Source organism: Gymnoscopelus microlampas (assembly GCF_963454915.1).
Source record: "Gymnoscopelus microlampas genome assembly, chromosome: 12".
NCBI classification, from domain to species: Eukaryota; Metazoa; Chordata; class Actinopteri; order Myctophiformes; family Myctophidae; genus Gymnoscopelus; species Gymnoscopelus microlampas.
The window spans coordinates 35,815,999-35,840,998 of NC_139949.1; the positions used below are offsets into that span (position 1 = coordinate 35,815,999).

Below are 25,000 nucleotides of genomic sequence, written 5' to 3' on the forward strand. Positions count from 1 at the left end.
TATTACTGTACAGTAGGTTCCGTTTGTACACTCTGAATTAAATTAACTCTAAGGATTTTACAGTACACACACACAAAGAGAGAGAGAGAGAGACTCAAATGTACTGTAGAAACATACACAGAAACACTCATACACACACACAAATGCACATGCATGAATACTGTACATACACACAAAAGCATATTGACCAAAGCTACATAATACATTGACAGGCATACGCAAAACACTGCAGCGTGCAAACACACATGCACACATACTTAAGCAAGGAGACGCATATACAGAACAGCATTATGCACATGTAAAACATAAATGCAATGGACACACACAGACTACCTACCAATTACATACTGTACATGCTATAGAGCTCCTGAGGTCATGTGACTAGATTAACTTTCTCCTCTGTTTTCTTCCCTGAAGCGTCAAGCCACCGTAATAAAAAATATGTCGTCAAAATAAGACTATTAATGAATGACCTATTACCCCCATTGGCTAATAATACAGTATATTACCTTTATTAAAGCACTGATTCTTGCACTGCATTCCAGGATACATTCCTGCATTACAAGGCAGAAGCATGCTGGTATTGAGTGATGTGCTCGAGTCAATACACTGAAATCTCGCACACACACACACACACACACACACACACACACACACACACACACACACACACACACACACACACACACACACACGCACACTCCCCCTTTTCTGTCATCCCTCGTTCCATGTTCATTACCATCATTCACTCTCACCTTTTATCGTGCAGCGACTACCTCTCCTACACTCTTCCTCTCATCACTCTATCCTGCACACATTACTCCTCTTCTTCACCCCTTCTTCCTGCCTCATCCTCCTCTCCGCTCTCATTACTCAACTTCTCTCTTCTTCCACTGCCCCCCTTCTCTCTCTGTCTCTCTCTCACGCTTTTCTCCTGTCACACAAATTATCTCCATCCTCACCTCTGTGTGTGTGCGCTCACACACACACACACACACACACACACACACACACACACACACACACACACACACACACACACACACACACAGCCCTGTCACAGGACAGTAATGGTAGTTGTGTGCCTCCTGCTGTGTGCTAGTAGGTGTGTTTGAACTCTTTCACCTCCTCACCATGCCGTTCACAATACAAACACCCCCCCCCCCCCCCCGCTGGCTCCTCCAAACCCCAGACAGATAGCTCCACTGTATTACACTCTGTGTGTGTGTGTGTGTGTGTGTGTGTGTGTGTGTGTGTGTGTGTGTGTGTGTGTGTGTGTGTGTGTGTGTGTGTGTGTGTGTGTGTGTGTGTGTGAGAGAGAGAGATGAGAAAGAGAGGGGGGGGGGGGGGGGACAGGGAAAGATGGGGAGAAAGATAGGGGGAAAGAGCAGGAGGGAGAGGGATAAATTGGGGAGAGAGGGGGAGATAGATAGGGAGGGAAGGAGGGAGAGAGAGAGAGAGAGGGAGATAGATAGAGAGAGAGATGGTCCATACAGTAGGTTGATGAGTGTGCATTTTGTGTGTGTGTTGTGTTGCAGCCAAGCCTTACATCATTACAGTATTGATACGGTAGCTTAGCGGTAAGTACAGGTAAAGTCCTTGACTCCACAGGGAAGCAGTCTATCTACTGTTTGTATAGCTGGAGGCTTGCTGATGTGCCAGCTCAGGAAGACAGTCACCGACACACCCTTACAAGCAGGGCTCCACAACCCCGCCTCTGAAAAACAATGCCAGTAGAACGATTTTGGATCATTTCCAGGGCTTTGCAAAGATTGGGAATTGCACAAAACAGTCGGGAAATGTCCTACTTTCAACCTCACCGCCCTATTTTGGGCACGTCATTATAGGGGAAAATTGTCGAAAATAGCTAAAATAGCCGATCAACAAGCACATATTGTGGATGGGCTATTTTCGCTATTCATTGTTTGACGAAGTATTAATGGATTATGTTATTAATGAGATCTTTTTGTTGTGTCTGACAGCCAGAATTGTACTGCACGTCCCTCTTGTGCCTTACATCTGTCAGTTTGTAGATACAGTATAGCAGTTTGTAATATTCAGCTATAGAGGGATGTGGCCCAGTTGGCATTTTGCCAAGCACACCGTAAGCACAAAACAAAATGTCCTGTCACGAAATGACAGGAGCCCTCCCCTCGAATACTAAAACCCAATACTGGGCAGAACTCTACACCCAGTCAGAAATCAATGACAAGCGATGGGATCTTCAGACGTTAGAAGCTTGTAAGATCTCTGTAATGGAGAAAATGTGATAACATCTTGAAATCACAGTCGATCCTAAACTAATCTGTTTGTGCAGTGACGGTACTGGGCCAGATGGGTATGTGATATCGACAATACTTGAGAGTGACAAAGTCGTGGAGGGTGCGTGGCTGGCAGAAAGCTGAGCCGGAGCATTGTGAAAAGGGCAGATTAAGGCTGTTTTCTCTTGACGAGCGGCACAATCACTTTGGCTCAGAGTGCTCTGAAGAGGAAGCTTTTTTTATTTAATTTCAAACTACGTTAGAGGCATTCTTACGGTTTGACAACAAAACAAATGGAAACTCAAACACCAAGCACAGTCTGTCATGTGGGGGAGGCAGCGATGAAATAGGTTTTTATATGACGATCGTGTTTTCTTTTCACTTTTTTTATTTTAATTTTGTGTAGTCAAATAAATGTCACCCCTTTTTTTCTACCAATTTAGTCGTTATACCAATTAACCCTCCCTGCACATTTCTGTGTTGCCACTGCTCTAGTACCCTACTGGCTCTCCTGCAAGTGAGGAGCCCTCACTGGGAGGTACAGGTAGCACCTCTGTCCTACTCCTCCCGTTCCACGCCAGTCCATAGGAGTCACTAGCGTGGCGACAATGATCGCCCTCCCTGTGCGGTTTCCCTCCCCCAAACACAGCCAATTGTGTTCGAACAGACGCTCGACTAAGCCAGATGCATCATGGTGGATTTTAACCCCTACACTCTGCGATGGTGGACAGGTACTTTATCCCTGCCTAACCCGTGCGCCCCAGATCATTGGGCTTTCTGTCACACAAATCATAGCTAGTAGTGTGTGCACATGCATGGGTTTTAAGGCCCAATTGTGGAGGGACACTTGAGGCCAACGGAGAGACTCATAGGGCGGAAACCAATGAAGTGACAGAAAAGAGAGGGGAGGTTGAAAACATGCCATCCCAGGCAGCATGGAGCCAGGGGATAGGAGAGGCCACTCAGTCTATTGACACCGTAGCCTGTGCACAGTTAAATGTTCAGTGTTCATTTGACCACTTTGAATATGCCATTCCGATTTTGGGCACATCAATTATAGCGAAAATAGCAGAGAGTATGTGCTTGCTTACAAAATGGCCGAAACTGGAAACATGTGCTAGGAAATGCACACAAACACTCAGACGCGCAAGAACACTAATACAAAAAACGGACAAAGACACGCAGTTCACACAGATACTGTCACAACACCCGGACTGTAGACACTTTGGAAGTCCTACTACCGCCTTTTACTATAATCAATAAGACACACACACACACACACACACACACACACACACACACACACACACACACACACACACACACACACACACACACACACACACACACACACACACACACACACACACACACACACACTCACAGGCCACTTACACTTCAGGTTTGTTCACTACACAGTACACACACACGCACGCACACACACACACACACACACACACACACACACACACACACACACACACACACACACACACACACACACACACACACACACACACACACACACACACACACTCACAGGCCACTTACACTTCAGGTTTGTTCACTACACAGTACACACACACACGCACGCACGCACGCACGCACGCACGCACGCACGCACGCACGCACGCACGCACGCACGCACGCACACACACACACACACACACACACACACACACACACACACACACACACACACACACACACACACACACACACACACACACACACACACACACACACACACACACACACACACACACACACATTTAGGGCAGTCGTAGCTGAGTGGGTAGAGAGGTCGTCTTGTAATCAGAAGGTTGCCAAGACACTTAACTGTTCCCTGGGCTATTAATGGCCCTTCTCCACTGCTCCTAATAGTAAGGATGGGGGACAGGGATCCCTGATGTCGTGTTGATGGCACACACACACACACACACTGGCCAAATGCCCTCAGCAGCTTTGATAACTGCACAGTGCACACGCACACATCAAATAATACTCACACAAACAAGCAAAGAGAGCGAGAGTGACATCAGAGTTGTCTCTTCTCCACTTAGGAAAACAGTAAAAATGGGGAAAGCATGTTTGTTGTGACTGCATACGTCCATCTGTCTCTGTGCTCTGCTTTTTTACCACAACCTCCGTCCCACCCCTCTGACTGAATCACGGCTCTGAGACGAGTACACTGTCAGAGTAGTCGAGTGTGTGTGTGTGTGTGTGTGTGTGTGTGTGTGTGTGTGTGTGTGTGTGTGTGTGTGTGTGTGTGTGTGTGTGTGTGTGTGTGTGTGTGTGTGTGTGTGTGTGTGTGTGTGTGTGTGCGCGTGTGTGCGCGCGGGTGAGTCGCAAGCAAAGCTTCGGGTTGTTATGCTAACAAGCCAAACTGTTTGTTTTGCACTTGGCACTTCAGTTTCCGCATCTTAAAACGTTGCAAACAGAATTCAGACTAACACTGTAAAAACACTTTGTTTTGCATTCACCCGCTCCTTCTCTCTCTTTCCTTGTTTGTTCTCACTCTCATCTCATCTTTCCCTAATTCTCTCCCTCTCTCCCATCATCTGTCAACCAACCCCCCACCCGCCCCTTCTTCTTCATCCCCCATCATCGCTCCCCAATCTCCCCCTTCATCTTCATCTCCTTCACCTTCCTTCCATCTGCTGCAAAACATTTTTTTTATCTCGACTCATGGCGGCACGTATAGGGCTGGGTGATATGACTTCAAATCAATATCAAGATTATTTAAAACTTTTGCCTTGATTACAATTAATCAACGATTATTTTAAAAGAAAAAACAAGCAAACAATGAAAATAGCATCTACCAGCTTCTAGATAGATTTTTAGCTTTTTTTTGCTCACCACCATTGTACAGTGGTTAACTCTTTCAGTGCCAGAGTATTTTCATAAAGTACTCCCCCAGTGCCAGCGATTTTCGTTTTTTTGTTGTTGTTATTTTGTAATTTAATTTTCAAATAGCTTGTCTATATGCAGTTTTAAACTCATACGACAGTTCTACCAGTAGAGAGCAGCAAATCGAGACATTGATCACCTCGTTGACTCGCTCGCCCCCTCCCAAACAGGCCCACGTCGATCATCAAAATCGACTAGAATGTTTTCGTTCCGATTCGTTGATATAGAAGAAAAAATTTAATTAAATAATCTGCATATGATGCTAATGTTCTAAACATCATGTGTACATGCCTTGCTACTACAGTATATCCATTGAGTTTGTTTCTGATTGTGACGTCCGTCTCTCCCCATCATGTCCCCCTCAGTGCTGCATGCCCTCCTGCATCGTGGCCTTCCATGTGACATGCGCCTTCGACCACGGCCTGGAGATGAGGACCATCCTGGCCGAGAACGACGAGGTGCGCTTCAAGTCCTTCTGCCTGGAGCACAGCTCCACCACAACCACCACTACCACCACCACCAGCGCCACCACCAACGGAGTTCACAGCGTGACCAAACCCGACTGGGCCGCCCTCGCCGCCGCAGCCGCCACCCCGGGCATCAGTCCCGGGCTCAGACTGGTGGAGCTGCATCATCAGCTGAATGGCGGTGCAGGAGGAGGAGGAGGAGGAGGAGGAAGTGGGGGATTGGGGAGCGGCGAGCCGGAGCCGAGGGCAGTGCCGTTTATGGCGTTGGAGAGGGCAGAGCGAGACCAGAAGGTGAGCCAGCGCAAGCAGAAGCTCCAGGAGTTGGACGACGAGTTCTACCGGCTGGTGGACCCCAGGGAGGTGGCCGAGGGACTGGCGCTGCCCAGCTGCCAGGTAACGCCTTATTGTATTTGATGTGTTAATATGAATGTATGCTAAAATAAGATAATAGGGGTTGAGATGTTTAAAAACTTCTAAGAGCTTTTGTAATTGGTACCAGTCGGCAGGGAAATACCAAGATGCCTTCTATCAAAGAAAAAGGCTCCAAAAATCTGAGTTGCTCCAGTGCCTTCTTTATTCAGCAAATACCAAGATGCCGTTGCGGTTGTTTCACAAATAATTGGATCATCTATCCAGAGGTTACTATAGATAGATTGGTGGATACGGCACATTGTGAGATCACAGTGCCACATGATGCAACATTGACAAATGCTGTATCACTAGACAAGTCTAGACACAGTTAGGGCTTGATCTCTGTCTGTCTGACACAGGATGTTCCATCCAAACTCTCCCAAGTTGGTTTATCATATGACTGACACGCCAACTTGGGACAGTCATACAGTACATGACGGACGTCATAGCCTAAAATTTCAGAAGTCTGAATGAAGCTTCTAGGACTGGTTGAAATTATGGTGGAGCTAGAGCGTGCCAAAATATTTAGAGATATTTAGTGTTTTTTTGTAATAATAATAAATAGTTATAATAAATGTTAGTGACAATAACATAACTGGGCTCTCCCAAGAAATCGAGCCCTCTAATTAGACAGAAACCTTTTCTGGCTTTCTGGGATTTAGACTGCGTCTTTTCATGCATTTGTCAGATCACGCCTGAACATTTTTGATGCCTCTTTTTTTTCCAACTCCAAGGTGGATTTCCTGTACCAGTTCTGGAAGTTGAGACGGAAGGCCAACTTCAACCGTCCCCTGGTGTCCCTGAACAGGGACGAGGTGGACAACCTGGCCCAGCAAGAGCAGGACGTCCTCTACAGACGCCTCAAACTCTTCACACACCTCCGCCAGGACCTGGAGAGGGTGAGTGCTCTCATCTGTCTGTCCACCGGCATCTCTTCAAACATTCTCTGCTCAACCACTAACTGTTTGATTTGACAACAATCATACAATAGTTGATACATATAATCAATATACTGTATGTATATATCATATAAGTACAAATACAAATTAAAACAGTAAAGACATGCATGAAACAAAAAATCTACATGTGCAAAAAAGCATTTGTAATGATGAAAAACTGTTGATATTGACAAGTTGTCTAGACATCAGATCAAGGTAGTTAAGGTGCTAGGATAGAAGTTTTTACAGAGCCGGCTTGTTTTGGACTTAATGAACTGTGTGTGTGCGTGTGTGTGTGCGCGCGCAAGTTTGTGTGTGTGTGTGTGTGTGTGTGTGTGTGTGTGTGTGTGTGTGTGTGTGTGCACAAACGTGTGTGCGTTTGTGCGTACGTGTAGTAAAATGGAAATTTTTCATGTTTGATCATTTCATAATGATCCCGCTTGAATTTTTTTGCTTTTGCTTTGTTTATTTATTTTTGCTAGGGGGGTAATCTTCATATTTATGTGGTGGTGGTGTATCTGCGTATGGGTGTGGGTGTGTGTGTGTGTGTGTGTGTGTGTGTGTGTGTGTGTGTGTGTGTGTGTGTGTGTGTGTGTGTGTGTGTGTGTGTGTGTGTGTGTGTGTGTGTGTGTGTGTGTGTGTGTGTGTATGAGCATGCGGCTGCACACACATATACTGTGTTGGTGTGTGTACACATTTTCAGGCAGATGGAATTTTGCTACCGTTTTTCTGGCGGCTAACATTTCATATTCATATTTCCTGGGGTTAATTAAAAAAGAAAATCTCGCTATCATTGCAGGAAGTTGATTTCTGCTTTTTGTGAATAAAATTAATGATAATTAGTTCATTATGCCTGAAGCTTACAGGCAAAATTGAATTGGCTCAATGCCTCCGATACTGATTGAGTGACTGCCCAGTGTTCAACTTTAAAACTATAATTCATACGAGTTGTTATGCCTGCGACTCTGAGGCAGAGGCATGATTTATCTCTGTTGATATTCTGAACAGAGACTTGGCTCCCTTGTTTAACATTTTGGGGAACTCGGCTGTTACAAATAAACTACTCTCTGGTTTATTAACCGCTTACAAACCGGCGTCCCTATTGTGGGCATGTCATTATAGGCAAAAAATAATAAAAAAATAGCTAATCTACCAGCTCACAGTATGTAACGATGCACCTTTTTCCGCTATTAGTATTACAAAGAAATATATAATGTATAGGCAAGTTAAACTTGCCAATGAATGGTGTGCAAAACAAGCATGATGATGCTCACATGGTAATCTACCTTCACCAATAGTGTTTGTTTAAAATGGTAGTTTTACTATTAACCACTTAAACCTATATACTTAATTGCACATCAAATAGCAAAAAGATAGCCAATTGGCAAGCTCACAATGCGCCACGACACGTTGCGACCCATTGTGAGCTTGTAGATCGAACCATTTTCGCCAAATGTTCGCCTATTATTATGACATAAGCCCAGAGTAGGGACGCAGGGGTTCATGTGGTTAATTTCCATTTCATTGTTAATGTTGCAAAGCTGAATGCTTCACATCTGCTATACAAAGAGGCCTATGGGGGATGCTTCATTTCTGCATCGAATGACTTTATCATTTTGTCCGGGGCTCATGATGGATGACTCATGTACTCGGGGAGTTGTCTGCAGCCAGTGTTGACTCAGTGTTATTATCTGGACGAGGTAAATTGCCTAGTGGAGCTGACGTTAGGCAGTTATCCAGCCTCAAGAATTGAGGAAAATGTAGTCACTTTTGTCAGATATTTCCTGTTGTTTTGAAAAGCTAAAATGTGTTGATTTGGGGTATTTTGTTTTGTTTTGTTTTAAAGAAAGTGGTTTCCAGAAAAAAAATATCAGGAAATGAACCATCTCCAAAAAAAAGAAGAAGGAAAAAAAACGAAAAACATTTTGGAAATGTCATGGAAATGTGTTCATAATGCTTATATAAGCTGGTGAAAGGTCTTATGTCACGCTCTTGAAATCTTGGATTTGTTGAATGCCTGTCATTTTAAAAAAGAACAACATTTGGAGGGGAGAGGAGAGGAGAAGAGAACAGAAGGATTAGGAAGGAGGAAAGGAAGGGGAAAGAATGTGAAGGAATGGAGATGAGGAATGAGAGTGCTTACAAGGCTGTAATGACAGGTTAATTATCTGGCTCTGTATTAGGCTCTATACTAGGCCCTCTCCTGTTTTCACTCTACGCTAAATATATCTTTGCTGAAAAAACGCCAATCTACGTCTGCTATTTTCACAGAATGCTCCCCTAGAAAAGGGACACTAGGGTCAAACATGAAAATGATGGTTATTATTACAGTAGTTTTAGTAGTACTAGTACTTGGTTAGTATCTGGGGTGGTAGTGTCATTACTGCAGTTCTGAAGTTGGTCAAACCAACAGAATGTTTCCCTGTTGCTGTCAGAATAATACCTCAAATCTGGCGGGATGATTCTTACCAGAGTATGCACTTTCCTACTCTCCTCGACTGGTCGTGTCCCCGGCACATACTGTAACCCTACACTGACGTTTCTGTTTGCGGCTTCCTCTGATACATCAGGTCAGCGCATCTCAAAGTGGGGGCCGGGGACCCCCGGTGGGTCCTTGAAGGAGTTCCAGGGGGTCCCCCGAAGAAATCAGTTTAACCGTTTTAATCTTTTGGAAAAGTTTGTGAAAAGATCTTCTCTTATGGGGTTCCCTGGCACAAAAATCTTATCAGACGGGGGTCTGTGGCCAAATAACCAAATAATCAACTTGACATGAAAATGTCTGAGAACCACTGCCGTGGGTGGCTGTGGCATCCACTGGAGTCATGCTTTCAAACCGCCCTCTGTGTAGCGTTCCAGGGGATGAATGGCAGTATGCAGCCCACAGCCTGACATTTGGTGCAATCCGAGTCTGCTGGGAAAGAGTTCGCTTTGGTTTGGCAAGCACAGGGCCTGGACTGGTACTTAGCTATTAATGAATTAACACGCTGTGGCTTTTTTCATTTCTTTTTTTTTTTCATTCATTCATGGCGTCAAAAAGAACAAGCTTCACTCCACTGGAAAGCGAGGGCAGAGAGGACGGATGACTCGCAAACACACATCCCCTGGTTGGAATTGAAAACCCGCGAGCTGACAAACCAGCCATTTGAGCCACCAGGCTGACCCTGTACTTATTATGACTTAAACACACGGGGGATTTATTTTTTCATTCTCATCATCTAAATCTTTGCCTGTTTAGGAAACTCCTTGTGTTGGATGACACCGTCCAAATAAATTCCTCATACCACCAGAACGTTTCCAAAAGAGGGTCTATGTTGCACCAAACCGCCTCAAAATCACAGTCACAGGATCTGTGGAAAAGATTCGTTATTTGCTTTCTTTCTTTTTGTCGATCAGATAAACTAAATAATTCAGAATGTGTTTTGGAGTCGGGTTGACGTTTTCGCTCATCGCTGTGGTATGCCACGTCGGGTCTCACCTAGCCTTGTTTCGTAGCCCTTCACTGGCCAACATCAGGTTTGAATATAAACCAATCACCTAGCATTCCACAACAAGCCCAAGAGAGGGGAGGGAAAAAACAAACAAACGAGGCCATGGCATGAAATAATTGGCGTCTATTTTCACGTCTCCTCATTTATTTTTCCATTGAGCTGCTGGGGCCAGTGCAGCGTAGGCCTAAGCAGCGGTGATTAGGTCCCGGGATCAGCATGGGATCCCTGGGATTTCACCGGGTTAATTTGCTTTCAGAGAATCATTTCTCTCCTCTTAACCAGATCCAGTGTTGGGGAAAATAATTATGGGACGTGCAGAGCTCACTCAATGGTAAGTAAGCATGTGTGGATGTGTGCGCGCATGAGCCTGATCATTATGAATCCAGCCTCAGCTAGCACTGAACCCCAAGATAATGAGAAAGAAAAACAGTAAACATGAACCCAATGTCAGCTAAAAGACATTGTTGGTAGTAATTAACTAATAATGATAGTGTTCAGCGGCAACCTAAACAATTCATGTGTGTTTCCTTCTGCTGTGTGTTTAGGCCACAATATGAATGTGTTGTTCACTCATGGCCACAGAGAGGTGTGTGTGTGTGTGTGTGTGTGTGTGTGTGTGTGTGTGTGTGTGTGTGTGTGTGTGTGTGTGTGTGTGTGTGTGTGTGTGTGTGTGTGTGTGTGTGTGTGTGTGTGTGTGTGTGTTGCCTGTAGAGTTGTGTGATGGTAAATTATGTAAACGCAGAATTCTCTGCTGTTAACCTGTTTACTGTGCTCTAGCACTGTTTCCCAAACAGTGGGTCGGGACCCATGTTTGGGTCGCGGACCAATTTTTATGGGTCGCGAGTAAATGTCCCCTTTTTCACGTTTCCTGCATTAAAAAAATAAATCACACCCTGTGTGAAGGTAGCGGCGCCTTTGATACATTTTGTCATCGATATGTGTTTATAATGTGTTTATAGCCATGTGTCACGTGAAGCTTGACCAATCACTTTGTTGACGGGTCTGACCAGAACGTCGACGGTGAACACGGACAAAGTCAGGTATAGAGCAGGACCTGCTCTATACCTAAAGGTATAGAGCGGCTAGCGCCGCTAAAAAGAAAAGTGTTGCAAAAATCGGCCTCCTGGTGGTGGTTAATATGGCAATGTTAAAAGGGTGGCATTTGTTCCTCAACGTAGTGCAAATGTGCGTGCAAAGTTTCACCTCAATCGGACGCTGTGTTCATGATTTGCGGCATTTTGTTCAAAACGGGCCACTCCTACAAACTTTAGATGTCAATGTTAGCCAATCAGGATGGAAGGTGAAAAATCACACAGATCCGTCTTGATCACAAGACTATAGAGATCATGTGTACCGATTTGCGTGAAATTTGGATAAAATATGTAGGCTTAATATAAAAAGAACCTTGACGGGCCTGACCAATCAGAACCTTGACGGGCCTGACCAATCAGAACGTTGACGGACCTGACCAATCAGAACCTCGACGGGCCTGACCAATCAGAACGTTGACGGACCTGACCAATCAGAACCTCGACGGGCCTGACCAATCAGAACGTTGACGGACCTGACCAATCAGAACCTTGGCGGGCCTGACCAATCAGAACGTTGACAGACCTGACCAATCAGAACGTTGACGGAAAAGCTCTATACTATGTATAGAGCGGCGCCAGCGCCGCTAAAAACAAAAGAAATCAAAAGATTTAAGTTTAAACAAGTATTTCATAAATCAAATTAAAAAATCGTATAATATCCATAAATGAATGAAAAAAACAACGTTTAAGAAGTAGTGAAAATATCTTTGCGCCGTGTTGCTAATTTCACTAGTTTGGGTCCCGGGCAAACGTCTCATTTCTTTTGGGTCTTGAGCTAAAAAGTTTGGGAACCACTGTTCTACTGCACTTGTTCTAAAAGTGGGGTCTTGTCAATGGGGAAAAATGAGGTTATAAACACTTATTGTTCAGCTATTTGAACATACCTGTGAGCTTGTACAGTAGATCGGCTATCTTCAAAACATCTTGACATACAGTCTTATGGAGGTTCTTGGCACAAAACCTTTTCAAATTGGTGTCCGCGGTCAAATGTGTATCAGTTTTCATGAAAATGAAATGTTGAGCACCACTGTTCCACAGTATGTGAGGATTGATATCCTATGCCTGCATATCTCTGCAGTGCGGTGTGTGTTTGTCCTATGGATTAGTGGGACAGAGGAAGTTCTCTAGTGGTCTGGCTGTATTGAGTGGTGTGACCCTCGCTTAACTCCTGACCAGTCTGTCTGTCTGTCTGTCTGTGGAGTGTGGATTCCACAACTCCTCCCCCTGGACCATGCACTCACACTATCGATGTGTGTGTGTGTGTGTGTGTGTGTGTGTGTGTGTGTGTGTGTGTGTGTGTACACATGTTCAACTTGTGATTAGCCCATGCCCCCTGTTAATTCCTAAAACGAATCAGAATCAGTTTTCTTCATTACATCACAGGTGTAAAGAAGTAGGTGAAATTAGTTTTTTTTTGCTTAAATGGATTACATGTAAAAACATAAATCCCATAAAGGTCAGGATTTCGCTGTTCCTATGGCCTAGTACAGTGGCTCCCAAAGCAGTGTGCCGTGAGACAAGTCGAGCACATTATTATTGCAATACTAGAACAAGCAATTGTTGTTTCTGAACAGGCAGAAATCGTACAGCTTTCTTCTCTTATATTTGAACTTTCATATATCCTGGAACCAGCTAAGTTCACTCGGTTTTAGCCCTACTAGCGGCGGGCTTTAAAGATGGAAAAGTCGGGCAGGCTTCCAGCTAGCCTTCACAACACTTTGGTCCCAAGCAAGTATATGACAAAAACGACTGGCTGGATTTCAGTGGAATTTGCTGTGCACCTTCATGCTCCCTACTAGGAACCCTACCTGGGTCCTGGCACAAACTAGGAGCATATGGTCCACACACCAACCAGCAGAGCCACCAGGCACCCCAAGATTTTATGAAGGTTTCTCTAAAAAGGAAGGTAAGGTAGAGAGAGATACGTGGTCGCACCCCTACTAGTTTTTTAGGATAGCATCGTGGGTCATCCAGTTCAAACCTCTCACATACATGTACATACATGGGGTTTAAGGAGCAGCAAGACCAATAAGGGCATGCTGGCAGGGATTTCAGATTCTTACTGGCTCAATTCGGAGGCTGAATTTCTAGACCAGACAACTCCAAAGTGCTGTCCCATTACAGATGCTTCTTGCAATGCAGCCTGGATATGCAGCCTTCTTTTGACTGAATTTTGAGGATACATCTAGTGTATCCTTTGCAACCTTCTTCATTCCACAATTCTTTGCATGGCAAAGGTTTCTACTTTAAGATAATTGAGGAAGAACAGGGCAGTGAATTTATATTTACAAATGCACCATTACGTGCAATGGTAACTCTGTTTTTGGTAACTCTTATTTTCAACTTTTTGATTTCTTAGTTTCTTCCAAAAACAGTCTTTCAGTTGTTTCTGCGTTTCTCACTCACTCCGTCACATTTCAATCCCATGTGCTAATGTTTACATTGGAAGAAGTGCCACCATGATGGTCTCATGACAGTACAGCTACTGTGATGAAAAAGAGGAATCCCTCACCAGAGGCCGTCCAGTTTGGGAGTCCTGCTCAGACTAGACTGCCGTCTTTCATAGAACTAGTCCACCTAGGATGAGTCTTACAAAGCATCTTCCATCAAAAATGGGACACATCTTTAGTCTTATTTCTTAAACTGTTCACCCAGTTTCAGTTTGATACAATACATAACATCCCAAATCTGTGATTAAGCTCAAGATGTCTATTTTTGATGATGTAGCCCCCTTTGTCTACTTTACAGCCAACTTTCCTCTTTAACTTTCCCCCTTAATTAATCGGCAGATAATTCACCGTTTCCATTACATTTCCACAGCAGTAATTACATGTAAAAACAACATTCCTCCGATGTTCTGAGTTTCTCTTTTCAACAGAAACAGCGTTCTGGCTCACATGTTTTCAAAGCCAGTAACCTAATAAAACTTGTAAGGCAGAACAACCGATGGCTTGAATAACACTTTACCAAAGTACGCGATCCGCCATGGCTGTTACTGCGGAACAACCTCATCCAGTTAAGTAAACATTTTGACTCCCAAACTGATGGAAACGTGGACCAGCATTAGCACTGTGTCGGAATGTCCTTGCTCTGGGGCATCTCTGCTAAGACGGTGCCCTACCTCATTCCCAAGTTATTTCATAATCATATTTACATATAACACAGAACGGCAAATCTTCTGTTTGAGAAATTTATATTTAAGATTTTAAGCTACAATTGAGTGCTTTGGCCTTTTGTAGTGTTAACAATAGACTACACATTCAGTATTAAATAGTACTGAAATATATTGAATAGTGACATTAACCACTTAAGCCTCACATACTTAATTGTATGACGAATAGCGACCATAATGACATGCCCAAATAGGGACGCCAGGTTAAAAGTAATTAAAATGAGGAGCATAATTTAAACAAAATTATAATACGCTATCTATAATAATAGACTGGCTCCAATTAAGGGCTGGTTCTCTCTTCTGTCGAGGTAAATAAAAGCCCTGGACCCTGTTGGAGCTTTTAAGCGTATTTAATTAGATCTTATCCATTCTGAAGCTCATCCAAATTGAGTGAGAAACTCTTCTAAGATCCATGAAATCCATGTGGGACCGCCTGTGAAAGAAAGAGAGGAGAGGGGGGCTATTGACAGAGTTAACAAGTGGAGGCTATTGATTGAGCTCTGTTGGCCAGTCGCCAATCACCACAATTGATCGTCTATTGGTAGTTTATTGGCTGAGGAGGCGTTGACAGCCAACTGCTACCGATGTTGGCTGTCGATACTGACACTCTCTCCTTCTCCTCACCCTCTGCATCTCTCTGTATCTCCTTCAAGTCCTTTCTGTCACTCTTTCACTGTCTTTGCCTCGCACTAAAGAACAAAGTTCTTATACACTTATACACTGGGTTAAATTTGCTGGGGGGATGTCGGGGAAAATCCATGCCTCTGCTTTTGACATCCCCCCATATTCATTCTTCATCATTCATGTTTTATCCCCGCTTCTGGTCAGACTGAATTAAATGATACAGTATGTTTTATAATATCACAGTTTAATAAAATATTAAAATAGTTAACTGTATTAGCCTGGTGTTTTTTTTAAAACAATTCCAATCTACAAGCTCACAACATGTCATGCTGTGACGCCTTGTGAGCTTGTAGATCCGCCATTTTCACTATTTGTATTAGTCTAAGAAAAAGTATTATAGGGCTCATGTGCATAAGAAATGAACCCCCTCTGTTTCTTTAAAATTAATATTGCATAATTATGCATAGACATTTCCTAGCCTATGTGCATACATTTAGACTATATTTAGACACTTAAAAGATGCAAAGTATTGAGTATTGAACATAATGGCTGGCTTTGTCTGGGTTCAAGGTGATGTCATCATTCTGTGGACGTGAATTAAGCCTGATTTAATACTTTGTTAATAAAAAAATGGAAATAGCCGACCCACAAGCTCACAGCGCTTCACGGATGGCTTGATTGTGTTATGTGACTGTATGTGTAGGTGTGGGCTTCTTTATCTCTGAGCACACATGTGTGAGCAGGTGCGTGCGTGCGTGTTTGAGAGAGAGAGAGAGAGAGAGATAAGAGTGAGTGAGAGAGAGAGAGAGAGAGAGAGAGTATTCCAATCATCTCAGATTTGCTGGCAAATTGAAAAATCCCCTCCATTCGTTTGTCCATTCGTCCGTCCATCCATCCCTTCATCCGTCCGTCCGTCCATCCGTCCACCCATCCATCTCCTCATTCCTAGACCCCAAACCCAATCAATCACACCCCACTGCCACCCCACCCCCTGAGCCCCCTGCTTCTGGATGTGTGTGTGTGTGTGTGTGTGTGTGTGTGTGTGTGTGTGTGTGCGCGTGTGTGTGTGTGTGTGTGTGTGTGTGTGTGTGTGTGTGTGTGTGTGCGTGCGCGTGTGCGTAGATTCCACGGGCTAACGCTGGGTGAGGATTATCTCCCTGCGCTGTCCCTTTGAAGTGCTGCCAACGGAACGAATAGAGCCACGCAGTCGCTAATGCACCGGCGAGCCTTTTCCCCGCTCCTACCCTCCTCTCTTGAGTGACCCCCCCCACCTTCACCCCACATCCCCTCACCAATCAGCATGCACCGTGTCGTAGGGAGGTGTCGCGAGGTGATTGGTTATCGTAAGGTGGACGTTGTTGTTGTTGTTGTTGTTGTTGTTTTAGGGGGGTTGTGTTAGGGCAGGGTATCAGGGTTGCTGCCTGGTACAGTGGATGTGCCGGTGTTTGCATGTTAGAGAGTAGGGCTGCGGCAGTTAATCAAACAAATCGATTAAATTCATTATAAGTCGTTTAATAATCAATCTGTATCTTAGACATGTCATATAGGCGAGAATTTTCTAATCATTTCAAAAACTTTCAAAACAAGTAATCTGTGTGTGTGTGTGTGTGTGTGTGTGTTTGAGAGAGAGAGAGAGGGGGGGGGGCACTATGGGAGAGCTGACAGGAGCTAAGTAAAGGGAGAATTCAGGTGTGAAAGAATCCTTTTTTGCCTTATTTGTCATTCTGTTCCTTGCAGGGATTCATGCCTGTTTACCCTATGAAAAAGTTCATTCAGTACACACACACACGCACACACACACACACACACACACACACACACACACACACACACACACACACACACACACACACACACACACACACACACACTCTCTTAACAGGGACTAAACTCTTTCTCTCTGGCCAAAGCATCGGTTACTCTGTAGAGCACTTAGTGAGTGCACTTTGCCAACGTTGGCACGGTGCCCTTCTGTGCCCTGCCCTCTTGCTCTCTCTCTCTCTCTCTCTCTCTCTCTCTCTCTCTGTCTCTCTCTCTCTCTCTGTCTCTCTCTCTCTGGAGAGACTTGGCAGTACATCCAGCCCTGCAGGTCAACAGTCCCACATCCAGGAGGTCTGCAGAACACTGCAGAACAGAACAGTACACTTATGAAACAGTCTTAGAGAGAGAGAGAGAGGGGTGAGAGAGAGGGGGAGAGGAATGGAAGAGAGGGAGAGGAAAGGGGAGGAGGAGGAAGGTGGAAAAGGGAGAGTTTTTGAAGAGCAGAGAGGAAAAGGAAAGGGTGGCACCCTGGCAGGCAGGCAGGCAGGCAGGGCCTGCATGTGCCAGAGCACTGTTTCCCAAACAGCGGGTCGGGACTGATCTTTGGGTCGTGGACCCATTTTTATGGGTATATAATATCCCCCTTTTTTTGTTCTACTACATTTAAAATATATATATGTATTATTTCAAAAAAGTTTCGAAAAGTTAAAACAAAGAAAATCACAACTTTTCATCAATTATAAACAATTCCAACATTTTTTCAAAAGTCTTTCATAAATAATGTGCCAGAGTCAGGGAACAGACGGGTGGGCTGGTGCCAGGGTCTGGGTCTGTGGAGGGGGGGGTCAGGAGGTACACCGTGTGCCCAGGCCAAGAAGAAAAGCCCGTCAGCTAGTTTGACTTGGCTCTGCGTAGCCACTTTGTTTCTCTCCACAGAGCTGGTTTGTGTGTTTGGGCTTTTTTTCAAGAGAAGAGGAAACTAGCAAAGTAAAAGAAAGAAAGAGGAAAGAAAACAGCACAACCCCCCGTGGGCAGAAGGTCACCGATTCGAGACCTCGGCAGACCTCTCTTATACAGAGTAAAATCCTGAGTGTTCATTTAACTCTGAGAGTGTACAAATGGAACCAAATGGCCCCTGTACAGGTCCATTTGGTTCCATTTTTACATTCTGAGAGTTATATTAAAGCTGCAATCATAACTTTGTCGTTTAAATGTATCAGCTGCATTGCCATTTACCCATCCTAACTATTAGGACCAGTTTAACCAATGTGTATGGTAGAGTACTGTATACTTGTTCAACATAACTAACCCAACTGCGGTGGTTGTAGTTGGTCTGCCAACTCTTCTATTGAGACATTTAGATCCTGAGGGATCGGGTAGGAACACTTTTGGTTGACAAGAGGTATTGCACGAAACTCAAAGCATAATATCTCCCATATCTGCCCAAACAGGCTTTGCGTCTTTACTCAGCAGTACACAGTTTGGCAGTCGCGCGGGATTGAAACCCGGTGTAAGACATGCACCTTACGGGCTGCAGCTTTAACACTAAAGCCTCAGTTATACTTATTTGTGCGTGGGTGTTCCGTTGCTTTGCGTTGTGGGCTTGTAGATCGGCTATTTTTTGTACGGAACACAGGCACGCAACCATGTATAAATCAGGCACAAGGAGGATTTTACAGTGTAGGAGCAGGAGATGCTTGGGGAGAAGTGTGCACAGATCAGTCTCCTCCCTGACTTGCAATCCATCAATGGTTTCTACCCTTGAGCAAGGCACTGGACCTCACAACTTTTCTCTGCTCTCTGCGGTTGTAAATGGCACAGTGTTGAACCTTTTTAGGACTACGGTTGCTTGTTTGTCGAACTCAATTGCAAAAACTGTCCTTGAAGACAGCGCAGGTGCTTTAACTCCTTGCACTCCTTCAAAGCACCCCACGCTTTAACCACATTAAAAGTGACAAATAAGTGAATTTGTTTTGGTTGAAACAATCTTTTTTTATTAAAAACATGAAATTCTATATTGTGATAGTAATTGTTGTTATAGTGTTTGTTCAGTAACAGGTGTCTCCCCATCTCTCCAGCTCTTTAGTAACAGAAAATACATTTTCAGCTGGGATACCAATTTCATTCAATCATGAGAGAGATTTATCGGCTTCAATGTTATTGTGTTCCGGTTCCAATTCTGTCTGTTCTTTTTTGTTTTTGTTTTGTCACTTCCAATTTCACTTGTGTATCCTCTAATCGTACTTAGTGTTAACTAAAGAGCTGGAGAGACAGGGAGACTCCTGTTACTGCACCAACACACAATGATTACTATCAGAATATGGAGATATTTTACGCTTATTTGAACCTCACAAAAGAAAAAAAACATTTACAACACCTTTAACCCTGGCATCTATATTTTGGACAACTTTGCTTGTAGCATACGTAGATCGGCTAATTTAGCAATTTGTCGTACAATAAAGTATAATAGAGCTTACAGTAAGTGGTTAAATTGCTGTTTAGTTTGGACCGTCAGCCAAGAGCCTTGTACTGTAAACGTCAGGTGAGAATGTTTTATAACTGTGTAACACACACACTCACACACACACACACACACACACACACACACACACACACACACACACACACACACACACACACACACACACACACACATTTCCCCCTGCACGTTCTCCATTAGGCTGCTGTGGTAAAAACATACAAAAGGTGTTCCAGGGCGACCTGCCTGGTTCAATAACAGTCAGGAGAGAGAGTGAGAGAGAGAGAGGTGTGGAGGAAGAGGAGGAGGGCGAGTTGCAGGTGAGTATTATGGGATGGAGAGGAAATGGATATGTCATTCGACTCGCCCGCACCCTCTCTCTCTCTCCGTTTTATTCCTGAGTCCCCGCCCGGCGCGACTCATTCCGTCTTTAGCGTTTTGGACGTAAACCCCCCCCACGGCCCACACACACACACACACACACACACACACACACACACACACACACACACACACACACAGTAGCCCCTCCTTCTCTGGCATGGAGCTGTCTCTGGGGTTACGCAACGAGAGACGAGAGAGGGGGGGGGGGTTTGAGGGGGGTCAGAGAGAGGACAGAGACGCACGGAGAGAACGAGACGTCCCGCTTCATGGGCGGACAGACAAGGCCCCCCCAACACCCCCGTCTCTCCGTTTAGCACAATCACACACACACACACACACACACACACACACACACACACACACACACACACACACACACACACACACACACACACACTCTCTCTCTCCCTCTTTCTCTCTCTGTCTGCCTTTCTCACGCACACAAACACACACATTGACTTGTATGTACCACAGGGACATTCTCTTAGTTACATTGACAAACTCAGGTGCACACACGCACACACACACACACACGCACGCACACGCACACACACACACACACACACACACACACACACACACACACACACACACACACACACACACACACACACACACACACACACTCACACACTATCGTATACTTGGACATGCTACACACTGACATGCGCATGGGAAAAAACATTAACCACATATTTTACACACAGATGCATGTAATTCCAGATGTATTCACACACACACACACACACACACACACACACACACACACACACACACACACACACACACACACACAGACATGCATATTCGTATGATGACACGTACATCAGGGAACACACACAAATCTCCCCACATACACACATAAACACATACACTAAAGTATGTACACACACACACACACACACACACACACAGATACTGTACATTTAGACATGCATTCTGACACGTACTGTACTCACATCACGTTGTACATGCAAATAACATGCATGTACACCTAAACACTCACACCCAGAGCCAGAGACACTGGTAACACACTAGTAAATATACTTAAAGTACCAAAAGTAGAAAGCATTATGCAGAATGTCCCATTTCAAGTTTTCAAATGTATAAAATGTATAAAAATCCTTTTGAAAATAGCAGATCTACAAGCTCGCGATGTGACATTTCTTTTTACTTAAGTACAGTACTTGAGTAAATGTTCTTAGTTACTTTACACCACTGCACCGGCGGGGGGGGGGGGGGGGGGGGTAGCCAGGTCATGCGGCAGACAGACAAACAGAAAGACAGACAGACAGACCCACCCTGTTGGAGTGGATTCAAGCCTGGCTCCCTGCACACAGCCTCAGCTCCAAGCCTAACACTGGCTGACAACCTGCTTCTCCACGCACATACTGTAGACATAGCTCTATGTTGTCAGCTATAGTATGGTTCCAGACTTCTGCCAAAGCTGCTATGACTGATCCAAGACCAGTGCAGGAAACATCAACTTTTTTTTGTCCCACCAGCTGCGCCGGGGCCTCGTGCACACTGCAGCAAAAATTTGCCAGCAGCCACTTCCACTGTTTTTACCAGCTAGCTGGATTTATTTTGTTGAGTAGAATTCAATGGAAGTCCCCGAAATTGATGGTAGGCTAGATGAACTTGCCCTTGGTTTCACACTGTGTTCGAGGCCGACTGCTGTTGTAGGCTCCAAGTCATAACTAACAGCGGATCGCTAGACTCCAAGCCAGGTTTTTGCTGCAACCTGGCTTGCGACTCCAAGCCAGGTTTTTACTGTCCTACGGTGCTGCCTATTGAGGGATGGGATGGTAACTACACAGCTGCCTCTTGAGGGATGGGATGGTATCTACAGAGCAAATCGTTTGATTGATTGATTGAATACTTTATTAGTCACAAAATGTAAACAACACGGAGGTACAGTAAAACATTGAGGCTAAAAGGATAACACAAAAAAAGTCCATTGTGGTCCTATGTATTCAATTCATCATCAACAGAGTATAGAATATTAACACTTTAATACATGTCATCAACAAATACAAATAGCTACAGTATATTTACAGAGGAGAAAAAGTCCTCTTAAAAGAGTCAACCGACTGTGGTGCTCTCAGGTGGGCAGGGAGGGCATTCCACAGTTCGGGGGGGGGGGGGGGGGGAAGGCCTGGTCGCCCATGGACCATTACATACAGTAGGTTGGTCTTTGGGGTTTTGAGGAGGTTAGTGTTTGAAGAGCGGAGGTTGCGAGTCGAGGGTTGTGGGGAGACTGATTCCTTGAGGTAGGAAGGAGCGTTGCTGTGGATGGACTGATGAGTGATGAGTTAACAGGGATATCTTGTAACGGTCCGGGAAGAGACGGGAAGCCAGTGCAGTGAACGGAGGATGGGTGTGATGTGTTTGTGTCTGCGTGCTCTCATCAGGATCTTAACAGTGCTGTTCTGGATATACTGGAGCTTTTGAAGGCTCTTGCTAGGGATCCCGATGAGAAGTGCGTTACAGTAGTCCACCCTGGAGGAGACGAAGGAATGTTTTTTTGGAATCAGCTAGCGTGAGTGTGGGGCGGAGTAGTTTTGAAATGTTTCTGAGGTAGAAGAAGGAAGTTTAGCACAGATGTCTGATGTGGGCCTCAAAGTTCAGGTGAGGGTCTCTTTTTGCCCCCAGGTTAGTGACAACCGGTGAGAGGGGAAGGTCATGTCCAGTGTGTGACCCTATAGCCTGGTAAACAATCCCGGTCACATGAATTCACACTTTTTGGTTTATGCAAAACACCCAACCCAGCGCTACAGTCTACAGAAGACACATGATAATGTGAATTCACGTGACCGGGATGGTTTACCAGGCTAGTGTGACCCCTCATTTCAATGGGAATTAATATGTAACTCCACTCCCTGCTCACAGTGCAGAAATACTATGACCAGGCCAAGGAGGTCACAGCACGCAGCTCTGCGTTTTTAGGTTTTACTCGTAAATATCACATCATAAATGACATTTTATTCCGTGACATTCCCAAGCACCGTGGGTCACTTGTATCCCAAGTGTAATTTTAGTCGCAACGAATGCCTGCAATCTTAATTCGGGGTGGCCGCCGGTGGGAAGCGAGACCCCTGACCTCGACAGCGTGAGTAGCATGTGCTACCCGCCGCACTACACAGAACCAATAAAAGCCCCATATGATCATTAACAAGCAGCAGGGAAATTCTGGCCGGTGCCCAACGAGCTGCTGGACATGCTCCAAATTGCATTAACTGGGAGGAAATAATGTAGTCATAAGCCGCTATAATTGCATTTTGATGGACTCGGTTTTAATATTTTGCTTGGCATCGATGTTGTTTTCATTGGGGGCGAAATCTTCGGCCACCCTTGCGGGCTCAAGACCACGGTGACACCGGCCACCTGTTGACGAACACTCCTGTGTGACTGTGGAGTTGGCACTGTTGTTAGTATACAGTGATCAAATATTACATCTAGGGCTGGACGATATGACTTCAAATCAATATCAAGATTATTTCAAACTTTTGCCTCGATTATGATTAATGAACGATTTGTTGTTTTTTAATAGTGAAAATAGCAGATATCTTGAGCTTGTAGAACGGCTATTTTCACTCTTTTTGTACACCACCATTATACAACAAAGTGTAATACAGGGTGAAGTGGTTAATCAGACTTAATGTCAATCTGACATTGGTTGCTGGGCCTCGCTGTGAATACTTCATTGCACGATGTGTTGCTCTATGAAAGAAAAAACGAACCACAATGTCACAGCTTGTTGATGGGCCATTTTCGGCGAGCAGCACAGTCGTACGATAGAGTATAAATTATGCATATGGACTAACTACAGCTTCCAGTTCTAAGTGATGATGTCATTGATCAGCAGAAGTCATTACCAAGTTAAACCAGAGCGAAAGCGCAAGTCTTCCCATGAATCTTGGTGGTAAATAGTCGGCAGACTGGAACATTATGGTCGATTACTGTGTAGTTTTACGTAACCAGATTAATGGGAGAAACCCATCTGTTTTGAAAGTGAGACTTGGCCAGGAAGGGTATATAGCAAGCGCACATAACGTTTTGGGAACAAGTAACAATACAGCATCCTGTTATGTAACTGTTAAATTAATATTCTGTATATTACATGGTGTACACGGCAGCGGTTTCCCCCTGCCATTAAAAAATCCTGGGCTGGGCCATCTATAGGAGCTGGCCGTCTGCCTAGAAAAACCCCTATAATATCGGATTCCGTGTGGAACATTGCGTGTCACACGGTAAATACTGGTTTACCTTCTACATCCAGCACAGAAACACTTCTTGGGGGGGAAATGCTGACATGCACAATATATAAGAGCACTGAGTCACTTTTTAGTCATCCAGGTCACTCAGCCGGTTAGAGCTGGTGCTGTATCACAAAGGCCGTGTTCTTTTCCACTGTACTGATCAAGAAGGCAGGGGGAGAAGAATCTACAGTTTCATGGTCTGTAAGTGACCGTGAAACTGGGTTCATTGTTGGTGCATGGATGGCAGGAGATTCAGACAAAGACTGCTCGACTGGCTAGTGTTTCATTAGGAACAGTGGCTAAAGTTTCTTATTAGTAATTTGTGCAAATCTTTGAAATATATAAATGTTTTAAAGCGAACATTTGATTGTGGGAGTCCCTGGAACAACATATTTTAAGATGGGGGATACATATCATTTTGGGGTCCTTGACAGTGGTGCTCCAAAGTTGGAGCACCACTGATATATACTGTTTTAACATTTTTCAGATATGCATTTGGCCTCGGACACCCATCTCAAAATGTTTTGTTCCAGGGACCCCTATGAAGCAAAGATTTGACTTACGATGTTCGCTTTAAAAAATATACATATTAAAAATGTGCTCAAATTTTCACAATTAAAAAAAAATTGCAGGTCTACAAGCTCATAGCGCGGCACTCTGTGCTACGCTAGCAGCTTGTATATCTGCTATTTTTGAATCGCCAAAGAAATCTTAAAATGACACAGATGCGTTCCCAGTCTTAATGGATTAAG

The 25,000-nt window shown here is 44.5% G+C and overlaps 1 protein-coding gene across 1 annotated transcript in view; it reads left to right on the forward strand.

Annotated features, from left to right (window-relative positions):
• Positions 1–25,000, forward strand: part of jade2 (jade family PHD finger 2) — a 164,201-nt gene that overhangs the window by 58,710 nt on the left and 80,491 nt on the right. Inside the window, exons 6-7 of the mRNA XM_084074982.1 lie at positions 5,537–6,031; positions 6,784–6,948. Coding sequence (XP_083931108.1) covers positions 5,537–6,031; positions 6,784–6,948 — 660 coding nt within the window. The remainder of the gene's footprint in view (positions 1–5,536; positions 6,032–6,783; positions 6,949–25,000) is intronic.